Genomic DNA, 24623 nt, shown 5'->3' with positions numbered 1-24623 from the left:
GGTTGCCAAACCCTGCCATCCTCGTCTTTCCTTCTTACTGGAACATACGTGTCCTGAATTCTGATCAGCTGGTCTTTCTATAGCTCCCACATGTCAGAATGTGGTCTTGCCTACTGAAGGCTGCTCCCAATCTACTCTCCCTAGCTCCTGCCTAATAATGTTGTAATTTGCCTTCTCCAAATTGAGCACTTTCCTTCGAGGTCCAGACTTATCCTTATCCAATGGTCACTGTTCCCCAAATGTTCTCCCACTGAAACCCCAATCACCTGGCCAGGCTCGTTTCCCAATTCAATGTCGAGTACAGCCCTTCCTCTAGTCGGACTATCCACATACTGTTCCAAGAAACCTTCTGCAAATTCTGCCGCGTCTAAGCCCCTCACACAAAGGAAGTCCTGGTCAATATTGGGGAAGTTAAAGTCACCCACTAGACAACCCCGTTGCTTTTACGTCTTTCCATGATCTGTCCACATATCTGTTCCTCTATCTCCCGCTGGCTATTGGGAGGCCTGGAGTATAAACCCATCAGAATGGTTGCACTTTTCTTGTTTGTTTTCGGGCTCTACCCATTTTGCTTCAGTGGATGAGCCCTCCAGTATGTCCTCTCCGAGTGCAGCTGTGACATTCTCCCTGATTACAGTCATAGAGTAATACATCATGGAAACACGTCCTTTAGCCCAACTCATTCATGTCAACCATGGTGCCCATCAAGCTCGTCCCATTTCGCTGTGTTTGGCCCGTTCCCTCCAAACCTTTCCTACTATCCATGTACGTATCCAAGTTGCTTTTGGAAGTACTGCCTCAACCACTTTCTCTGGCAGCTCATCCCATATACATACCACCTTCTGCATGAAGAAGTTGCCCTTCAGGTCCCTTTCAAATCTTTCCCCTCTCACCTTAAACCTATGTTCACTATTTTTTTTGGTTCTCTTTCCCTGGGAAAAAGACTGTATGCATTCATTCTATCTATGCCCCTCATGATTTTATACATCTCTATAAGGCCACCTTCAGTCTCCTACGTTCCAAGGAATAAAGTCCTACCCTGCCCAACCTCTCCCTATAACTCAGACCCTCGAGTCCTGGCAGAATTGTTTAGATCAGTAATACAATTCCTCCACCTCTTTTAATTCCCTCTCTATCACATCTGAAACATCGAAACCCAGAAATGATGAGCTGCCAGTCCTATCTCTCACTCAACCATCTCTCTGTAATATCAACAACATCATAGTTCCAGGTACTGATCCAAGCTCTAAGTTCATCTGCCTTGCCCATAATACTCCTTGCATTGACATAAACACACTTCAGCCCATTAGTCCCACCATGTTCAATTATCTGGCCCTGCCTGCCTTTCCTATCAGGCTGACTTCTCCTAACCCCTACTTTCCACTCAATTCCTCCACCTGCTGGCCTGTGCTCTGGTTCCCACCCCCCATTCATAACAAGAAGGATTGACTCTGTACACAAATGTTTCAGGACTTAAACCCAAGTCAACAAAGAGACTCAAAATTATTTGGACTAGTTAGGCATCGATTAGAGACAGGTAAAAATTATCGATATTTTATTAAGTAAGATGCCCTTACACACCTTGACCTTGGATCCCACTTCCCTAATGCTAAATGTTAAACAAGTTTTAATGAGACACCTTGCTTGTTCTGTTTTGATTAACGTTTAGTCCATTGTGATATTAAAAGAGGTCATCATGTCCGTTACACCCACCAACTACAAAATTCTAGGGGAAAATTAATGCATTATGTTAAGTAAAACAATCAAGGATGGAAGGGCTATAGATACATGTACAAAAACATAGATTTAACATTATTTCAGATATAATACTGATATTTTCCTCATAAAGCGAAGGTGAGGAACAAAGCAAGATATATTAATGAGGAGCAAAGGATCAGTTTGTCTGACCAGGAAGGAAGGCGCATACATCTAGTTACCTAAAGTGCAGGATTTAGTGAAAGATACATTTACTATCAAAAATAAGCCTAAGAAGTTATAAATGATAAATGGAATCTTTATTCAAGGTCTCTTTAGGTTTCAACATCACAGTCTGGGAAAAAAACAAGTAAAGTAAAAGTAGTCACATATTATTTTAGTAATTCCCTCATGATAACCTTAGTGCAACTGCATTATTTAAGATCTTCCATCTAGTTGATACTTGTGGTCCATTGGGAAATTAACTTTTGCACAGTCAGTAATCAAAGGGTTAATACAAGCTGAAGTACTAAGCCCCCAGTACATGTTCTGTTCAGTAAAGCATAAAATCTGTAAGCTCAGGAGAGTAACGCAGCTGTGCTGCAAGGACTGTGTTGTATAGCAATACATTAAAAATTCATATTCTCAGCATTCCATGGTATTCTGCCCTGCCTGATTGCTGTGTTGACTGGGTAAATATTAGACACCCCACAGTCTTTTCTGGTAATCAATGGCATTCCTAACAAATATGGCCTCAGACAATGAAAGGACAAATAAGCTATGAAAAACATTATTTAAGAAAAGTTAATTTAAATCAACATTTGCTGCACACCACTTCTTTCCATGGTGACATTTAGACCAGGGGGAAGTCATGCCACATTCTGAAAATGAACCCACAATCCAATTTCACTGTCTGCAGCCTGTCTGGTCCAGCCTGTGCAACAGGCTTCAGCTCAGCCTGAAATATGAATGATAAATATACGTGAGATTCAGAAGGCTCTCAAGACTGTGGTAGTTCTGTGTGAGACCCAACATTTTCCCGAAGAAACAAAGGTACGGCACGGTAGCGTAGTGGTTAACACAACGCTATTACAGCGCCAGTGATCGGGGTTCGATTTCCGTCGCTGTCTGTAAGGAGTTTGTACGTTCTCCCATGTCTGCATGGGTTTCCTCCGGGTGCTCCGGTTTCCTCCCACATTGCAAAGACGTACGGGTAGGTTAATTTGGGTTTAAAATGGGCGGCGCGGACTCGTTGGGCCGGAAGGGCCTGTTACCACGCTGTAAATAAAATCTAAAAAAAAGAAACAAAGGAATTGCATTAAACAATTAACTATCTAACAATATTCATAACTTCATTTTCTATCTTACTATGGATTTCTAAAGACTGACAGATCAAATTCAAAGGGCTGGGCAACACAAGAAAGAGTCCTAAATAACCCAAGAACCAAATCTTTAATTTAGTGAATCTTGCAAGTAAATCTAATGTGATGAAAGATCACCAATCTGAAACAATGACCCTGTTTTTCTCTCCACAAATGCTGCCTGACTTGCTGAGTATTTCCAGTATTTTCTGTTCTTATTTCAGGTTTCCAGCATCAATAGTTCTTTGGTTTTCAACTTTTGAACTAATTCACATCAATCAGTATACAAACTCATGTATTCGTTCTGGCTGAAATAACAGACTACTTGGTACAATTCAGTCACATACTTATCATGACAAAGAAGGGGCCATTTGGCACACTGGATCCATGCTGGGTCCCATCAGAACAACCCCATTCGTTCCATTCCCCTTCTCCATACCTCCCCGTACCTTTACAACTTATCCTGTCACACATGCCCATCAACTCTATACTTGGACTAACTTACAGTGGCCAATTAATCAGCATGCCATTGGGATGTGAGAGGGAATTAGAGCACCTGGCGAAACCCAACATGGTTATCCAGAGAACATCCAAAAACCAGACAAACCTGAAGTTTGAGATAAGGTAGGTAAGATTTCTTTAGTCGTCACATGTACATCAAAACACACAGTGAAATGCATCTTTTGCATAGAGTGTTCTGGGGGCAGCCCGCAAGTGTCACCACGCTTCTGGTACCAACATAGCATGCCCACAACTTCCTAACCCGTACGTCTTTGGAATGTGGGAGGAAACCAGAGCATCCAGAGGAAATCCACAAAGACACAGGGAGAACGTACAAACTCCTTACAGACAGTGGCCGGAATTGAACTCGGGTCGCTGGCACTGTAATAGCGTTACGCTAACCGCTACACTACCGTGCCTGCCACACTTGGATTGAACCCAGCTTCTTGCACTACCTGTTTTGACACGGTGGTAACCAGAACAAATAAACAAGGTGCCTATGCATTCCATACTCCGGACATTTAACACTGTGCCAGTGAACAGCAAGTATTGAAAAGTCTTAATACATATCACTTGCAGCTTGCAAACAGATCTACATTCCAGCCAAGCTTGTACATTAAACAGAAAATGACAGAAACTCAAGATGAGATCAACTGCTGTGTTACTCAATGCAATGTTTGTAAAACAAGTAAAAGATTGCTTGCGGCCTGAAGACTAAAAACCAAACATTTATGAAACCTTCATTGTAATGATGCTTTTCACTGACCTACATGGTAAGGACTCATTTGCATTCTGCAGAACTGAAGTTGTCAACTCATGTTCAAGCTGTCCTGATGTGGTGGCAGGGCACTGCATGACATGATGTTTTCATGCGGTGGTTGGCAATTGCAGAACAAGACCAGCCTATGTAACAACTAAGACGAACTGACATGCTCCCTGGCTTAGTTATCTGTCAACACTGTCAAAACCAGTGAAAGTCTCTGGCATTCATCTACATTTATAAAAGTTCAAAATATATCAAAAATCAAAACACTTAAAAACTCATCAACTCATTTAACTGAACTCAATTTCCAAAATTTAGCTTTCTTTCTTACAGCTGGTCTTCTCCATTCAAATAAGCAGCATCTCTATGCCCACATTACAACTAACTTGGCACTGGTTCATAAACCAGCACAGACGTCCTGCTTAAGTGCTGGGGAACTGTTGCATATTCATGTTACTCATGGAGTCCAACAAGAGAAGGCAGTCTGGAAATCATAGAAGAAGAATGGCCACCAAGGTGAGGACTGCGACAAGGGACTGCAACTTTACCATCCATTTATCTTGCCTGCTTATAGCTTTGCATCTTTCTTCCCAGTTGAATGTCATTAATAGATTTTGATATAAACTCTCTTGCGTTTACTTATGGCTTATAAACAGAAAAGAAAGATGGGTCCCAGACCCATCCTTGTGGCTTTGCATTTTTTGATATGGGCTCTAATTTTCTTAACATGTTTCTTAAGAGACATTTTACCAAATCTTTTTTTTACCAAATCATCTCGTTAATTCCCAATGAAGTATTTCCATGCAATAAATCAGGGTGGCATAGTGCTGCAGCTGGTGGAGCTGCTGCCTCACAGCTCCAGTGACCCAGGTTCAATCCTGACCTTTGGTGCTGTCTGGTCGAGTTTCCTCCCACATTCCAAAGATATGAGAGTTGGTAAGATGATTGGGCATTGTAAATTGCCCCATGTGAGTTGGTGAGCAGTAGAATCTGGGGAGATTTGATGGAAATGTGGGGGGAATGTAATAGAATTAGTGTAGGATGAGTGTAAGTGGGTGCTTGATGGTTGGCACAGATGTGGTGAGCCAAAGAGCCCATTTTTCTGTGTTGCATGACTCTGTGACAGGATGTGATAGGTTCCGCTAACTATCCTACACATATCAACAAAGCATTATAAAGTAGTACAAGTTTTGGGCACCTTTCAAATCTACACAATAGATTTTAAACTCACTATAATTTTTACAGAAACTCACTTTGGATCTTTTTCCCACAGATGCTGCCTGACGTAAAGTCACAGAGTCATACAGCACAGAAACAGGTCCTCTGGCCCAACTGGTCCATGCCAACCAAGATGCCCAGCCAACCTCGTCCCATTTGCCCCATATCCTTCTAAACTTTTCCTATCCATATACCTAAGTTTTTTTTTAAAAAGTCAGTACTGTACCTGCCTCAATCATTTCCTCTGGCAGCTCATTCCACATACATAGCAGCTTCCAAGTAAAAGTGTTGCTCCTCAAGTTGCTATTAAAGCTTTGCCCTCTCACCTTAAACCTATGCCCTCTAGTTCTTGATTCCCCAGCTCTGGGAAAAAGACTGTTGAGTATTTCCTATATTTCCAGTTTTCACTCTGAGCAAAGCTCAAATTGGAGATATGAAATGATATCTCATTTTCTGCTAAGCCTCATTGCAGAAAGCTGTGCAGAACCACACAAACCAGGATTAACCAGAATTAGAGCCAAATGCTTACTTAAAAAAAGTCAAAATGGCAGATGAGTGCTGTATTTCTCTTTGACTCTAAACTAGACTAAGATTCAAATTTATTTATAATCAGAAGGATTTATAGAAGCAAAATTAATACAAGCAACATTAATAGGTAATAAATTATAAAGTCCTATATTGTTATGTTTTGTTACAGTTACAAAGCAATCTTTCTTTTAAAAAAGAAAGCCAGCCAATGACCTGGAGACTGAAATATACAAGTAATTTCACGGTAAATTACCTCAACAGTTTACAGCCAGCTGCAACAAACTGGATCTGTCTACTCGCAGCCATAGCTTTACTTTTAGAATATATTTAGAAATATATAAGCCTACTGAAATAAGGGTCTATTTTTTGACAAAAATAAGTACATCTAGGTCATAAGCCACTTTTATATATCTGGCTCTGTTAAATGACAAGGCAGAACATGCTTAGGTGATCCTCAAGTCCTGTGAATAAATGTAGAGTGAAGCATAGATTATCATCATGAAAACAGTGAAGTTTGTGCAGGTTAGAGCAGTGCTTCCTCAAACTTGATGATGAGGTTCAAAACTTGATTCTGTTGTTCAAGTTCTCCAGGCACAAGAGAAAAATATGTTATGACTCTGTGTAACAATGGATCGTCACTTTGTGAAGCCCTTACAAACCTTTGTTGTGAGGACATCTTTGCCTTTCAAAGTAAAATCCAGAAAAATCTGCCTAGTATCCATGAACAATTTCATTATCAAAAAATCCAACTACTGGAGGAATTCAGCGGGTCAAGCAGCAGCTGTGGAGGCAAAGGGATGATCGACGTTTTGGGTTGTGACTCTGTCACACTGACCCGCAACAGGTCTGTATCCAGTGCAAATTCCCAGTGAAATTACTTACTACACTTTGTGATCTGGTTACAGAAATCCTGCTTTATTTGCTTTTATTGTGTGACTCTCCTAATGCTAAGCATTTATACTATGCAGAACTGTTGGCTGTTAAGACACTTGATTACTGAGAAAAGGAATGCCTGGAACAACCTAACCTACTCTCGAAGAAGCTTTTGCCAATTAGATGGCATGCAGGACAGAAAAATCAATGGCATTGATCCTGGGGCTTTATTTATCCAGAGGTACCAGATTACATCAATGTAGTACCTCCTTTACCTCACGCCTTAGTACCTCATGCAGTATCACAATGATACTATCTACATGTAGCCTGAAAAATCCAAATTATTCACTATTATTGGGAAATGAATATTTAAGTGTGCATTGTATAACAAATTTTTGGAGGTTTAAATACAGATTTTTGACTCGATCCTTAAAAATGATAACTAATTTTACTGGAAATTTTAAAAAAATATGTAACATAATTAAATTACTTTAGCTGGGGGTGAGAACGCTGACAACACAGTTATGGGAATATAATTCATCTCCTGACACTCAGCATTTCTCACCTACCAAACCTTCAAAATAGCTTGACTTTCTCAGAATAGTGATCATTACCTTAAAATGTTTGAAAAAAAAACCCAAGTTTCGTTAAGGATTACTATTTCACATTAAAGTACTATCTAAATTTTGTTTTTGTTCTGAGGGTAGTAAAAGTCCCAGCTCGTAACCTATACTGAGAAAGCAACTTTAAATTCCTAATGTTCAACAAAATTTATACAAGTTCATGATTATCATTGCCAGCTAATCCAAATGCCAAAAAATGAATAATTAAAAAATCTCTTTATGGATAATAAATTGCTGTAACTGGTTCAGATTCCACCCACCCATTATTAATTCTACATCTACTACTGAGTTTGGCATTTTCTTTTTGCTTGTTATAAAGTTACTCGTCAGCCTGTAACACAGGATGCAAGATGAAACTTAATTGTTAATGTGACTAAATTGCTGCAACCGCCATTGCTAACATACAATGCCCATGATGTTTCTAGTTAGTATCAACACTGCTAGATAACTATAGAGCACAGTAAGTTATGACTGTCAGCAGCAGTTGAGTAATTTGCAAGGTTTATGCAGCTGAACTGGAACCCAACCCATTGTTGGCGGGATCTATAGTCAGGCTGGTTTGAATCCAGAGTTCATATTCTAACAGTACATATCATTATGAACATGGCACTTCAAGAACTGAGTTACTTAGTGCCGTATGGGGAAAACAGCTTTGTTTTTAATTAGTGTCATTCAGTTGTAATAGAAGCCTTGTGAAGTGCTAATCCAATCACACACTCTAAACAAAACACAAATGTTCTCCATGCAATGGGATCCAAATGGTTTCATCACTTTCACTGCGGGATATTTCTGAACACTGCTACTGAGCACAGACTCATTCTACGCTCCCATTGGGAACAATGAAGCAGCAGCAATGTTTATATATGTATAAAAAACAGATGCTGCAGCCACAGTCTGAAAGCAAAAGGCAGAATGTAAGAGAACACATCTTGTTTCATCTGTTATTCCCAACATTTTCAATTGGTAGCTACATCACGGTGAGCTGAAAAATTAGTGAAGTAAACTACTTTGTCAGTCATCCTTGTCTACAACACTTCTTATCCAATGTATCTAGCTAGTTCTTGACAGATGGAGGAAATATCTGTGTTACTACCTATAACGGAAACATTGGAATAAAAGTGTGCCATTCAGCCCCTCACTCCTGTTCCTTTCATTTAGATCAAGCCCATTTCAGCATTTTGATCCATATCTCTTAATACCATTAGCCAAAAAAATGTCCCATTGAAGAAACAAATTGACTCCCTGCACCTAGAATGTTTTAGGTAAGGATTTCCAGATTTAATTTCTGCAGGGAAAGAAACTTCTTAATTTTAGTTCTAATTGCTTATTTTTAGGTTAAAACTCGATACTTTTGCTTTGTTTCTGTGCTGTACAATCCTATGACTCAGTGGATTTCTCCACCAGCTCTATATTATATTTTATCCCACGGAATTCCCTTATCATTTAACATTGCAATTTAATACTTCAATCTTCTCAATTTAAGGGGTTACCACCAAAATTTATGTAACTTTTACTCTGAATTTAACCCTGTAATCCACTGTCTTTTAGTAAATTTGCACAATATTTCTCTAAGGCAGATATAAACCTCCTGTGGTTGGCTACCTAAAATCAAAAGCAGCAACCAAGTCCACCCAACTGAAGGTTAAATTCCTCTCCTTTGCATTGCACTTTCCACATTAGTCATGTTCCAGATTACTCTGAGATCATTACTGCTAACCATCACACTATATAACCACTTCAAAAGGATGCAGGTTAGCTTTCATCTTTTTAGTATGATGATTTGGTGATAGATACAGCACAGAAACAGGTTCTTTGACCTACCACGTTCATGCTGACCATCAAGTACGTATCTATACTGATCCCATTTACCAACAATCGGTCCACAGCCATCTGCATTCCGATGATTCAAGTTTTCATTTGGACACTTCTTAAGTGTTGTGATTGCACGTGTCCCCACTACCCATTCGGGCAGGCAATCCAAATGTCAACCAACCTCTGAGTGAAAAAAGTTCTTCCTTGGATCCCCGAAACTTTACCCTGCACCTATGTCTGATTTTAGAAACCTCTGCTAAGGGCAAAAGGTAGCTTACAGTAGCCAGTTCACCTAACAACCAGCAAGTCTTTGGCACATGGGATGAAACCCACGCGGCCACAGGGAGAACATGCAAACTCCACACAGACAGCACTGGTGGGGGGAACTGAACCCAAGTCTCCAGAGTGTGAGGCAGCTGCACTACATTGACACAAAAATGCATGCAACACCTGCAGGTGAGCTCCTTGGAGGAAGAGGTCATAACTTAATACTGCCCAAATAACCTAGATGGTGACTGCAATAGGGAAGGGTGTTGTAGATACGTGATCAAAGGCTTGGGCTCATTTTCTAGCCTGGCAGATTGCAAGAGATAACAAAGTGCACAGAGGTCCACCTCCAAATTCACAGTGGAATCCACACAGAGCCAGGACAGCACTGACTGCATGGTACAAGCTACAGTCCCAGCCAGTGTCAATAATACTATGCTGCAGCATTGGAGCTAGTTTCCCTTTCCATGGAGGCACAGGTCAACTGAAGTCTTTGTGCCTCTAAGGACTTGAAGCAGTTCCAATTAGTGATGCGCTTACTATCAGAAGGGAGTGTCTCCCAGGGACGGGCTCTGATACCCAGGTGCAGACTGCTCTTCTTCAGGAACAGAGATGCCACTTGGGAAAAGATTGTTCTCAATCAGGAGCAGATTGCTGTTTGCTCCTTGAACACAGACACCCAGAAGCACACTATCATCCTCAGGGAGCAGGAAGCTGTATTGTAGCAGTCTGCAAGGACAGGTCTGAAGGTTTTGAAAGCAGCTGAATGATGTGGGTCAGATATGCATCCTGTTGTCTGCACGGGCAGTCGAGAGTTTCACTGACACCTTGGAGCAGAAATCTGTCGTCCTTTCAAACTAATAGCTTCTCTGATTCCATCACGGCTTACCAGTACTGTGCAGTCAACCACCCCAAACTGCAGTCCAGGGGAAGAGCTCATGTGATTGTCCAGCACAGACATCACATGAGAAAGAGCAGCCTTCCACCAGCAGGGCAGCAGCCATTGCACAGGCCTGGGAAACCAAGTTGGAAGGTTTAACATGACCATGCACATTTAACACCACCATCCACTTCCCATTCCCACACTGACACGTCCATCCACGGCCTCCTCCACTGCCAAGTCGAGACTAAACACGAGTTAGAGGAACATCACTTCCTATTCCACCAGGGCAGTCTCCAACCTGGAGGCATGGACAAAGAATTCTCAAACTTCCGGTAACTGCTCCTCCTCTATCCTTTTCTCTTTTTTCTTTTTCTCTCCCCTCCCGATCCACCCAGCCCCCATCACCCTCTCTTTCCCCTCCCCCACCCTCCCCATCTGCCCATCACCCACACGCTCCTCCCACTGTCCCCTCCCCACCTCCTTCCCTTTATCCCATGCTCCACCTTCCTCTCCTATCAGATTCCATCATCCAGTCCTTCATCCATCACCTCCCAGCTTCTCACATCATCCGACTCTCCCCTTTCCCGTATCTGCCTTTCAACCGCCCCCCCCCCCCCTTTACCTGGACCCACCCATCACCTGTCAGCTCTCGCTCCATCCCTTCCCTCCACCCTCTTTACACTGGCCACCTCCCCTCCATCTTTCAGTCCTGATGAAGGGCCTTGACCCAAAATGTCAATTGTCCATTTCCCTCCATAGATGCTGCCTGACCCGTCGAGTTCCTCCAGCACTTTGTGTGTTGATGCACATTTACTGTTCAGTTATATCAAGTGTTTAATTTAGAATGATAGTTCCATCAACCAGGTGAATTAAAATTCTTTACTTCAATTGTTCAAGCACCAAGAATTCAGTAATGATGCCAATGTTGCAATTGTGGAGGCTTATGCATGATGTATTAGTACATGCTGCAATATTTACCCTCTTTATAACTTTCATTTGGATCTGATTCATTGAATATTCTGAAAGGCAGTGCCCGAGAGCACACCTCGTCCGTGCCAAACTTTTCGCCCATCTACACTAATCCCATTTCTCACAGAGACACGATCAGCTGAATTGCCTCTTACACGCCTTCCAAAATTATAAAGGATTGCCCAACGCTACCGAACCACAGCACCGCGTCCCCCAACGCTACCAAACCGCGGCACTGTGTCCCCCAACGCCACCGAACCGCGGCACTGCCCAACGCTACCGAACCACGGCACTGTGCCCCCTAACACTACCGAACTGCGGCACTGTGCCCCCAACGCTACCAAACCGCGGCACTGTGTCCCCCAACACCACTCATCCGCGGCACTGACCCCTGGCACTGTGCCCCCCAACGCCACCGAACCGCGGCACTGCCCAACGCTACTGAACCACGGTACTGACCCCTCCCCCAACGCTACCAAACCACAGCACTGTGCCCCCTAAAGCTACCGAACCGCGGCACTGTCCTCCGCTACCGAACCGTGGCACTGACCCCCAACGCTACCAAACCACAGCACTGCCCAATGCTACTGGACCGTGGCATTGACCCCCTCCCCAACGCTACCAAACCGCAGCACTGTGTCACCCCCCCCCAATGCTACCGAACCGCAGCACTGACCCCCAACACTACCGAACCGTGGCACTGACCCCCAACGCTACCAAACCGCAGCACTGCCCAATGCTACTGGACCGTGGCATTGACCCCCCCCCCCCCCAACGCTAGCAAACCTCAGCACTGTGTCACCCCCACCAATGCTACCGAACCACGGCACTGACCCCCAACACTACCGAACCACGGCACTGTGTCCCCCCCCCAACGTTACTAATATTATTGGAAGCCAAGGTGAATTCTCTGGCACTGCCAAAGCCAGCTCAACTTCCATTATAGAAACATCTTGTTATTTCTCGCCAGAAACACTTTACATCAACATTAAAAGGCAACTGGTGTATCGTAGAATCATAGAATTGTAATGGCAAAGAAACGGGTCCTTCGGCCCACCATGTCTATGCTGACCTTTTTGTCCATCTACACTGAGCCAATTTACCCACAATAGGACCGTATCATTCAATGTCTTGCCTACTTAAGTGCCTGTCTAAATGGCTCTTAAGTGTAGTAATTGTATCCAATTCCTCCTCTTCTCTGGCAATGCATTCCAGATAGCATTCACTCTCCGTGTAAAAAAACTTACCACTCAGATCCCATTTAAGAATCCTACCTCTCATTTTAAACCTTTGCCCTCTTATTTTTCATATCTTTCCACAGGAAAAAGATTTTATATACTCTTACTTGTCACCCCTCAGCCTCCTTTGCTGCAGGGAAAACAAGCCCAGCCTGTCCAACTTCTCCCCATAATTAAAGTCCTCCAATCCAGGGAACATCCTGGTGAACCTCCTCTGCACTCGCTCCAATGCAAATTTTAAAAAAGAAAAAAAAAATGAATTATACAGAAATACAGGAATAAATAGAAAATACAGGCCACTCATATAATAAAGGTCTCAGAATGTAATATGATCCAGTCTTCATTGAAAATCCCAGAATGATTGTTATTAACAGTAGAGTCTGTCACTAAATTAGTTGTGCTCATGTTACATTATGTTTTCAAGCCTATCCTCCCATTCTTGACAAGAAGAGCAACAGCACATCAGTTGCTAATAATAATTGTAGTCATTGATTTACAATCTGCACAAAATATTGGCATGATTCAGAAATAAAGCCAAGAATACCACTAATGTGTCTGTAAATAATGCCACGTAGCTCAAACCTGTTCACTTATCAGAACTGTTAATCATCGTAAATCAGGATGGACTGCACAGCACACTGAGGAATGCCAAAGAGTCACGAGTAATGTCATGGAAAGATTAATCCCAGGTGCCATCACACTCCTTGCCACACATTGTCACACTTAACTACAATCAATGCCATTAAATAAAAACATTGTTCTAAATTTCCTCCAGTTGATCAATCAATAAACTCATTTATTTCACTTCAAGAAAATATCCTCTGAATTTATTTCAATCAGAGTTTTGCTGAAAACGAAAACTGCGATTGTTAAAACATTTCAAATTTAATAAAAAGTTACATTATTCACAACACGTGATCAAACTCTAAAGTTATCTTTTGTGTGTGCCTGAGGAGCTCATGTTTTTACATGAAAGCCTCAATCACCCTGAGTAATGAAGTTTATATTATGACCTCAAGCTATTCAGCTGGCTTCAGGATATTTTGTACAGTGATCAAGATCTCCCACTGTGTGTTTGCAGAATTGTCCCACTGCAGTACACAAGTAGTTCCAAATACATTGAAGAACAACTTTTCAATTTGGAGACATCTTTTTAACTGTTCTGATTGCTGAATTAAATTGCATACGTTTTGCTTCCAAGTAAGCTGGAGGAAAGGAAACATGAAAATGGAATAATTTCTATCTTTAAACTTATAAAGTCAAAGGGAATCAGTTTTTTGCAGTGAAAAGTTTTCCTCTTTTTATTTTGGTATAACTGTAGTTTAGGGTCAGACAAATGGATCAACTGCAAAAAACACAAATTCTGATCGAAATTTTAGGTTGTTCACACCACACCTATCCACACAAATCCCAAACATACATTTCCTATTGGATTTTCCAAAACCCAAGAGTTGCTTTCCCAGTCCCCATTTCCTGTTCTTTCTAAATCTCAGTACCTACTGCAACCAACTCATCTAACCTACTATGAAATGCCAAAATAAAGTAAAACAACTCAAGTATTCCACTCGCCTGTGCGATCAAACCCAGTCTTTTTCCTCAAACCTTCCAATTGCATTGAATCACCTGCAAGCCATGTATCTCACCATCCAGCCGCTGCTAATAATCCACAAGTACCTCCTGCCCACTACAGCCAAGTGGCATGTGGTTCCTTCCAATCCACTGCATGCAAGCAAAGCACAATAGAAGAAGTAAAAACTAATTAACATGCAATAAAAATCATGGCCATTCATTTGTAGTCTTCATGGAAAAATAAATTATGTATCTGATGCCCAAAACATTGGCACAAAACCGTCCACCAAACCAGAAGTTGAATGAGATGCTATCAATGAACGATCCCAATAATGCGTCACACATAAATTTATTGCAAGCTGTTTATACACCCAATTAATACCAGAAATGCTGCTGAACATCCAATAGAGCACATTTGTAAACAAGTTCATCCAAAACTACTACATGGATAACCAATCTCAAATTCTTCTTAAAGTTCCCACCATCACAGAAGCCAGTATTTGGAGATACATTACTGTTGCTTCAGTGTTGTTGGGCAAATCCTGGAACAACCAACCCAACGACAGTCTTTAATAAATCACCTAACCAGATAGACAGCAGAGAATCAAGAAGGGAGCTCACCATCATCTCATCAACAGAAATTAGGGACAGGGAATAAATGCTGGTCTTGCCAGCGACATCCACACACCAAAACTATACAAAATATAAAGAATAAAACGCATGATAATTTTCAACTATCACAATGAGGTCCACTAGTAAAACAAACGAGCAAATACAAAATACACAGAGAAGCGTTACAAGAACAGAAAATGCCAAGGCTTAATGTCCAAGGTTTCTTAACTGATTTTTCCAAACAAGATCATGCCAATCAAGGAAAACAAAAGTACCATGAGTAAATTAATCCACCGTTTGCTTAACAACAGAATCCTGGGTGGGAGACAGCTGCAGGCAATGCTCCTGCATTTCATTAGCACATTATCCAACTTATCACACACATCATTAACATTTTGCCCTTTTGTAACTTTGAAAACTTACTTGGCGGTTGATTCTTCATCATACTTTGTTTTCAAATCAAATAACTCAGTCTGTGTTGATTCCAAGGCTGCAAAAGAAAATATGTTTCAAAGAGGAGCTGAGACTGCAGTTGTTGTGAGTATTTCTCAACAGATTTTGCAGTTACATCTTTAATAAATCAAGTTGTTTGAAGTCAAATGTTTCCAGTGTGATTCTGCTATCGGAATGTGTAATATAAGCAATTAGTAAATTTAGGCAGAAGGCTGTCTACAGGTGAAAGGAGTAGTGGGTACAAACTGCAATCACTAAACCAACAGCGAAGTAGAATGATCGAAAATTCATGACACAGAAGGTCATTTGGCCAAACATGTTTGTGCCAGGCAAAAAAGCACTATCTGGTTTAATCTCACCTTCCCAACACTGTGCCCACAACCCTACAGGTCATGGTTCTTCAAGTACATATCAAAGTACTCTTTACTGAGGGTGATGGGGGGTTTCTGCCTCTGCTACCCTAAGGGTAGGATCTACAGATACATGGTTCGTCTGTTCTTCCAAACCTTTCAGTATCTCCTGTCTATTGTATATTCCCTTGCCGTATTGTACCTCTCCAAAATTCAATACCTCATATATCAAAATTAATTCATTTGCCACCTATCTGTCCAACTAACAAGACCATCTATACCTTCCTGCAGTCTACAATATTCCTTCTCACTCTCAACCACATGACCAATTTGTGTCTCATCTGCAAACTTCTTGAGTCTGTTGAGTCTATGTTCTATGAAACTATCATACCCCCTACTTTTAAGTCTAAGTTAATACATACAATTCAAAAAGCAAAGGACTCAGCACTGTATCTTGTGCGCCATTCCATGCAATAGCCTTCCAATCATTGAACACCCAACAACCCTTATCCTTTGTTTCCTACCGCTGAGTCAGTTTTGCTATAAATCCATGTAGGCTACATCAAGCACACTGCCTTCGTCAAACCTTCTTGATACCTCCTCAAAAGATCAAATGAAGTCAGTCAAAATAAAACAGCACATTTCAAAACTTCAAAGCTAATTTTCATATGATTTTCTTTCGTTTATAAATTAACTTAACAATAAACCTGAGTATAGTCTCCATGCTCATGATTTTTAGTTCTGACAAGTTTGGGAAGTATATGAACTGGAGAAACCTGACTACAGTCTATCTTGGGATCCTAACGTCAATTCATAGAGTCAGACAGCACAGAAACAGTCCTTGGGCTGACCATCATGTACCTAACGAAACTAATCCCATTTACCAGCACTTGTAGCCTTTTATGCCTCGGTGATTAATGTTCTCATCCGGACATTATTCTTAAATGTCATGAGAGTCTCTGCCTCCATCACCACCAATTGTCAAGTAGAAGATGGTTAAGCACTGAAGGAACCTCTATCTGTCCAATAAGGGTCCGACCCTGAAAATACCCCTCATGCGTAAGAGTACTCCCCCCCCCCACGCCAATAATTCGAAGCATGATTGAGCTCTTTACCATGGGTCCATACTAATAGGGAATTCTGCTAACAACATCAACATCATTTCATGTTCAAACGTTGTAGCTAGTAACCAGATACGATCACTTTCCGATGTCAAGGATAAATCTAAATCCACTTCAATTACATGGCATCAAACAATATCTAGTCATAATATTAAATCAGAGTAAACATTGAAATGGAGCTTTTAAATTAAATCAACAGATTTGATCAATACAGGTTTAATTATTCAACAATTAATAGCAGAGATTACAAAGTGAAACACAGAAGGAACAACATTTTCATTATTCCGTCTGAAAACCATAAAAGAACAGAAACAGGCCCTTTGGCCCACCAAGTCCATGCTGACCATCAAATACCCATTTACACTAATCCCATCAAAAACCCTTTATTCTAACCCTCACCTACACCACAAGGGGAATTTACAACCAAGCCACACGTCTTGGGCTCCAATTAGTTGCACAGCTTTAATCTTTCCTTTCAATCTTGCAAATTTTCAGGTACTTCTTCAATTCTCTCATGAAACTTACTACAGAAGTGCATTCATTCCACATTTATGGAGTGCATTTCATTTCCTAATAACACTTGTTATTTGCAGTGTTTGCGATGCCTTGCCATCCTTTCCAGTGTGGGGCCAGCTTTGCCCAAAATAAATTCCTTGCTTTTGCAGTCTTGGATTGATATTCTTTTTATGAAACAACTTTATCAAGTTATGTTACCATCTTCAAAGGCATGTGCTTGTGAAGGCCGGTAATGTCATCTGTTTTCATTTCAATTGAAAATGATAAGATCACAAGTAACAACCCTCTGACAAAATATACCATATCATGATAGTTTAAAAATATTCCAGGCATAAAGTTTTGTTCTCAACTCATCAAAGATGCTGCACACCCAATCTTCCTGCAGTGGTACAAGGAACCCAATGACAATAGAAAACAAAAAAATAAAAAGCATACCATACACTACCTAATGTGCAGAAAATAAAGGTTCAATAAACTATCACCATGCAGCTGGTGCAGGGGCAATGTGGAGCATCAGAAACCTGCATTCACTCACTCTCAAAGGGACATTTTGTGGTACAGCAGTAAATGCACAACATGCAAAAATGAGTAAGCAAAAGGGCAGGGTATCGGAAATGAAATAAAGATTAATGCAAGTTGGGTACCACAATATTTTCAGTTATATGCATCTTCATTTGTCAATCATTATCATTATTAATTTCAGAGAAATTAAATACAGTATTTTTTTAAACCTTTGCACATTTTTTGTTAACTTGGAAACATTCCAACACAGTGAATGAGCTACTTGAAGCCCAAAAACTACAGTATCAAAGCCAATCAGTTACCTGACTGTAAAGCTTGAACTTTGTGATCAGCTTCCTCAAATTTGGAGGCCAAAGATGTCTGAGTCTCCTGCAGTTTCCTGCAAAATAAATTGAACAACAGAAATGAAAGACAGATTTCATAATGAACAATTTCAGCAGCAAACATCTGAAAATGTATTACTTCACCCAGGCATCGGGTTACATTCACATCTCCTTTCTTCCATCATTGATGAAAAACTCATTCTGGATATTTTTTTAAACAGCTTTAAATAGCTACTGTTCAAATCGGTTGTAGTTGGAATTATTTAAATTCCTGGTATATCTCGCTATTACACACCAGCATATCAAAACAGGTGATTGCACAAATATGTTTCATTTGTTTGCAAGGACGCAAATGGCACAGCTACTAGAGCAGCACGGAACAACCTGCTGGAAGAACTCAGCGGGCCGAGCAGCATCCGTGGAAGGAAAGTAGCTGCTGACATTTTGGGTGGAAACCCTGCCTCAGGACAGGGCTTTGGGGAGTAGTACTGGAGAAGGTTTGGAACAGTCCCCAACCTCCTCCAGTACCACTCCCCAACTCTCTCTCTTTCACATTGATGACTGCATTGATGCTGCTTCCTGCACTCATGCAGAACTCAATTTTATCACCTTTACCACCAACTTCTACCCTGCTCTCAAATTCACATGGACCCAATCAAACTCCAGACTAGTAGAATAGCACTGCTGCCTCATACCTCCAATGACCAGGTTCAATGCTGACCTCTGGTGCTGTCTGTGTGGAGTCTGCACCTTCTCGCTGTGACTGCGTGGGTTTCCTCCAGGTGTCAAAGTCATAAGGTCATTGACTCATACAGCATAGCAACTGGCACTTTGGTCAACTACATCCATACCAACCATCAAGTACCTATCTACACTTATTCCATTTACAAGCACTTAACATAGAACATTGAACGGTACAGCACAGGAACAGGCCCTTCCACCTATGATGTTGTGCCGAATTAATCAAGTTAATGACAACTAATCCCTTTTGCAACCACATGGTCCATAAGCCTCCATTCTTTGCATATGCATGTGCCTATCTAAGAGTCTCTTAATCGCCTCTATCCTATCTGCCTCCACCACCACCCCTGGCAGTGCACTCTGTGTAAAAAAAACTTGACCTGCACATCACGTTTGAACTCCCCCCACCCCCCCATGTCCTCCACAATTAGCATTTCCACCCTGGGAAAAAGATACCATCTGTCGACCCTATCCATGCCTCTCATAATCTTATAAGCTTCCATCAGGTCTCCCATCAGCCTCCAATGCTTCAGAGAAAACAACCCAAGTTTCTCCAACCCCTCTTCATAGCACATACTCTCTAATCCAGGCAGCATCCTGGTGAACCTCTTCTGCACCCTCTCCAAAGCCTCCACATCCTTCCTATAATGGGGTGATCAGAATTGTTTCAATACTCCACATGCAGCCAAACCAGACTTTTATAAAGCTGCAACTTCCTGAACCTTGAACTCAATGCCTCAATTAGTAAAGGCAAGCATGCCATACACCTCCTTTACCACCCTATCTACCTATGCAGCCACTTTCAGGAAGCTATGGACTTGGACCCCAAGATCCCTCTGTACATCAACACTATTAAGGGTCCTGCCATTAACTGTATACTTTCCCTTTAAATTTGATCTCCCAAAGTGCTACACCTTATGGAGATTTTTGTATCTTTATTTGCCACTGGTGAGGTGCCAGAAGATTGGAGAACAGGTAATTATTTTCCTGTAATTAAAAAGGGCAGCAGAGATACCTGCAGGCTATTGAGCCTTATCACAATGGTGAGGAAATTACTGGAGAAAATTCTCAGGGACAGTATTTATGTTGGGCCAAAGGGACTGTTTCCATGCTGTACAAGTCCATGACTCTAAATGTTGCAATTGTACCCCACCTCTGCCAGTTCATTCCATACATCACTACCCTCTGTGTGAAAAACTAGCCTCTGAGGTGCCCTTTAAATCTTTCCCCTTTCACCTTAAACCAATGTCCTCTAGTTCAACCCTGAGGAAAAAGAATCTGAATATCTACCCTATCTATGCTCCTCAAGACGTTATAAACCTCTGTAAGGTCACCCCTCAGCCTCCTCCACTCCAGTACAGCCCTACCCTATCCAGCCTCTCCTCATAACTCTAGCCCTCCATTCCTGGCAACTTCTACACCCTCTCTAGATTAATCACATTCTTCTCATAGTACGGTGACCAAAACTGCACACAGTATTCCAGTACAAGTAACTCTTGTACTCAATGCTCCATCTGACAAAGGCTAGCATGCCGTACAGCTTTTCCAACACCCTACCTGTACTGCACTTTCAGAGAACTATGTACTTGTACCCCTAAGGCTCCTGTTCTGGAACAGGACTTATGCCTATCATTCACAGTGCATGTCTTGCCCAGGTTTAACTTGCCAAAATGCATCATTTCGCACGTCCAAGTTAAATTCCATGCACCACTTTCACAGTTGATCTAGATCCTATCGTAGCCTTAGACAACCCTCTTCACTGTCCACTATACCACCAATTTTGGTGCCATCCACAAACTTCCTTATCATGCCCACTACATTCTCATCCAAACTGTTAATATAGATGACAAACAATAGTGAACCCAGCACCGATCCCTGCAGCATATCACTGGTAACAGACTTCCATTCTGAAAAACAAATCTCTACTATCACCCTCTCTCTCCTTCCTCCAAGCCAATTGGCTATATTAACCCTTATACCCCATGTGATCTAACCTTCCAAACGAGCCTACCGGGCAAGACCTTGACAAAAGATTTGCTAAAGTCCATGTAGATGACTTACCTGGTGGCTCCACTTCAAGACCGAAGAGTCGCCACCGCGTATCTCAGAAACGTGGCAAGAGGGCTGGGCTGCAGGCGAGGCTGAAACCACGTGGATACAACATCCCCCTCCCCAGCATACTACTAGCTAACGTCCAGTCCATTGAGAACAAAGTTGATGAACTAAGGGCAAGACTGATCTACCAAAGAGAACTGAGGGACTGTTGTGTACTATGTCTCACTGAAACGTAGCTTACACCTGCCTCACCTGACTGTGCTATTCAACCTGAGGACTTCTCAATTCATCGAATGGACCGTACAGTGTCCTCAGGCAAAGTTAAAGGTGGAGGGGTCTGCTTCTTAATCAATAACTTGTGGTGCTCGGGCGTGATGGTCCTGGCGAGCTCCTGCTCACCCAGCCTGGAATATCTAACAGTGAAGTGTCAACCATTCTATCTGCCAAGGGAGTTCACTTCAGCTATCCTGATGGCAGTCTACATCCCACCACAGACGGACATGAAGCCTGCACTCAATGAGCTATACTCCATGGTCAATAACCTTGAGGCCCTCTTCATTATCGCAGGTGACTTCAATCAGGCCAACCTCAAGAGTGTGTTACCAAGATACTACCAGCACATCTTCTGCTCCACCAGGGCAGCCAACACCCTTGACCACTGCTATACAACCATCAAAGGTGCCTTCCAAGCAACCCTCATCCTCACTTTGGGAAATCAGACCACCAATCTGTGCTCCTTCTCCCTGCATACAAACAGAAACTGAAACGGGAGGATCCGTTACAGAGAGTCATGCAGTGCTGGTCTTGCAGTGCATGCAGTGCAGAAGCAGATGAGCTCCTACGTGACTGCTTTGAGACAGTGGACTCAGCCTTGTTCAAAGACTCAGCTGCCAGCCTTGATGAGTATGCCACCACCATCACAGACTTTATCAGCACATGTGTGGAGGACTGTGTACCAAGGAGGACAATAAGGGTGTTCCCAAACAGGAAACCATGGATGAACCGGGAGATCCACTCCCTACTGAAGACGAGGACTGCTGCACACAAATCTGGTGATCCTGATCTGTACAAGAAATCCGTATATGACCTTCAGAAAGCTATCAGGGATGCCAAGAGACAATACCGACTCCAAATAGAGTCCCAGACCAGCTGTCAGCTATGGCAGGGCTTACATGCCATAACAGGCTACAAGATGAAGTCGGGCTGCATAGTTAACAACAGCGCATCCCTTCCTGATGAACTTAATGCATTCTATGCATGTTTCAAACAGAAGGGAAGTGGATTGTCACCACCCACCCTGGCAGCCTCAAATGCAACTGAACCTGTGATCACCGTTAAGGACGTACGATCAGTCTTCCAGAGAGTAAACACGAGGAAGGCACCTGGCCCAGATGATGTCCCTGGCCATGTGCTCAGATCTTGTGCTGATCAGCCGGAAGAAGTATTTGCAGACATATTTAACCTCTCCCTACCTCAATCTCAGGTTCCCACCTGTTTTAAGAAGACCACTATCATCCCGGTACCAAAGAAAAGCAAGGTAACATTCCTTAATGACTGCCGACCAGTGGCTCTGACATCCACCATCATGAAATGCTTTGAGAGGTTGGTCATGGCACACATTAACTCCAGCCTCCCAGACAATCTTGACCCATTGCAATTTGCCTATTGCAGAAACAGGTCTACAGCGAACGCCGTCTCCCTGGCCCTACACTCAGCTCTGGAGCATCTGAACAGTAAAGACAACTACGTTAGACTATTGTTTATTGACTACAGGTCTGACTTCAATACAATAATCCCAAGCAAGCTTGTCACCAAACTCCAAGACCTAGGACTCAACACCTCCCTCTGTAACTGGATCTTTGACTTTCTAACCAACAGACTGCAATCAGTGAGGATAGGCAGCAATACCTCCGGCACGATTATTGTCAACACTGGTGCCCCACAAGGCTGCATCCTCAGCCCTACTCTACACCCTATACACTCATGACTGTGTGGCCAGATTCTGCTCTAACTCCATCTACAAGTTTGCAGATGATACCACCATTGTAGGCCATATCTCAAACAGTGATGAGTCAGAGTACAGGAAGGAGATAGAGAGCTTAGTGGAATAGTATCATGACAACAACCTTTCCCTCAATGTCAACAAAAGAGCTGGTCATTGACTTCAGGAAAGGGGGCGGTGTACATGCACCTGTCTACATCAGTGGTGCTGAGGTCGAGGGGGTTGAGAGCTTCAAGTTCCAAGGAGTGAGTATCACCAACAGCCTGTCCTGGTCAAATCACGTAGATGCCATGACCAAGAAAGCTCACCAGCGCCTCTACTTTCTCAGAAGGCTAAAGAAATTCGGTTTGTCCCCTTCGACTCTCATCAACTTTTACCGATGCATCATAGAAAGCATCCTATCTGGATGTATCACGGCTTGGTAAGGCAACTGCTCTGCCCAGGACCGCAAGAAACTGCAGAGAGTTGTGGACACAGCCCAGCGCATCACAGACACCAGCCTCCCCTCCTTGGACTTTGTCTTTACTTCTCGCTGTCTTGGTGAAGCAGCCAGCATAATCAAAGACCCCACCCACCTGGGTCATTCTCTCTTCTCTCCTCTTCCGTCGGGTAGAAGATACAGGTGCCTGAGGGCACGTACCATCAGACTTAAGGACAGCTTCTATCCCACTGTGATAAGACGATTGAATGGTTCCCTTATACGATAAGATGAACTTTAACCTCACGATATATCTTGTTGTGACCTTGCACCTTATTGCACTGCACTTTCTTTGTAGCTGTGACAACTTACTCTGTACTGTTATTGTTTTTACCTATACTACATCAATGCACTCTGTACTAACCCAGTGTAACTGCACTGTGTAATGAATTGATCTGTATGATCGGTATGCAAGACAAGTTCTTCACTGTACCTCGGTACAAGTGACAATAATAAACCAATACCAATACTGCCCTGCTTTCCTCACCTCTTCAAAAATCTCAATCAAATTCGTGAGTCACAATTTCCCATGCTGACCGTCATTAATCACTCCTTGCCTTTCCAAAGGCACTTAGATTTCATCTCTCAGAACTCCCTCCTATAACTTTCCCCCCACTGGTGTTAGGCTCATCATCCTGTAGTTCGCTGGCTTGTCCTTATGGCCCTTCTTAAGTAAAGGCAAAACTCTTTCTACATGATTAGAGTCCAACCCACAGTAAGCCACAAACTGCTGGGGCTCTGGCAGAGATTTTTGTATCTTCTTTAGCCACAGTTAATACCCTCCAGTTTTCTGGTACCTCACCTTTGGATGAAGAAGATACAAATATCTCTGCCAAGGCCCCAATAATTTGTGGCTTATGACTGGGTTGGACTCCCACCATGCAGATAGTGGGGGAGGGCAAGTGTGAGTTGTCAATGCAAATTACTTAAGGGGTAATCAGGTTCACCACATCAGCTCACACACTGACAAAGCCCAGTTTCTCTATGGCTGCATGACCAAATGAAAACTGTGGAGGTGCAGTCAGACATGCATCACACATTGCTGAATGCCCACGCACACGTCATATCCAGGATCCTATGAATGTGAGCACATCAAGATGCATGGGGTCCCAGAACAAAAATCACAGGCTTGCAATTTCCTGCAATGTTT

At 42.4% G+C, this 24623-nt stretch overlaps 1 protein-coding gene across 11 annotated transcripts in view; it reads right to left on the bottom strand.

The window, feature by feature from the left end:
• Positions 1-24623, bottom strand: part of LOC127581520 (protein CASP-like) — a 489061-nt gene that overhangs the window by 224644 nt on the left and 239794 nt on the right. For all 11 annotated transcript variants that reach the window (XM_052035991.1, XM_052035997.1, XM_052035992.1 and 8 more), the window contains 2 exons: positions 18177-18253; positions 15336-15402 (listed from right to left, as the gene is read on the bottom strand). In XM_052035991.1, coding sequence (XP_051891951.1) covers positions 15336-15402; positions 18177-18253 — 144 coding nt within the window. The remainder of the gene's footprint in view (positions 1-15335; positions 15403-18176; positions 18254-24623) is intronic.

The sequence above is a fragment of the Pristis pectinata genome, chromosome 21, assembly GCF_009764475.1.
Source record: "Pristis pectinata isolate sPriPec2 chromosome 21, sPriPec2.1.pri, whole genome shotgun sequence".
NCBI classification, from domain to species: Eukaryota; Metazoa; Chordata; class Chondrichthyes; order Rhinopristiformes; family Pristidae; genus Pristis; species Pristis pectinata.
The sequence above is the reverse complement of the archived record's forward strand: the minus strand, read 5'-3'. Positions and strand labels throughout refer to the sequence as shown.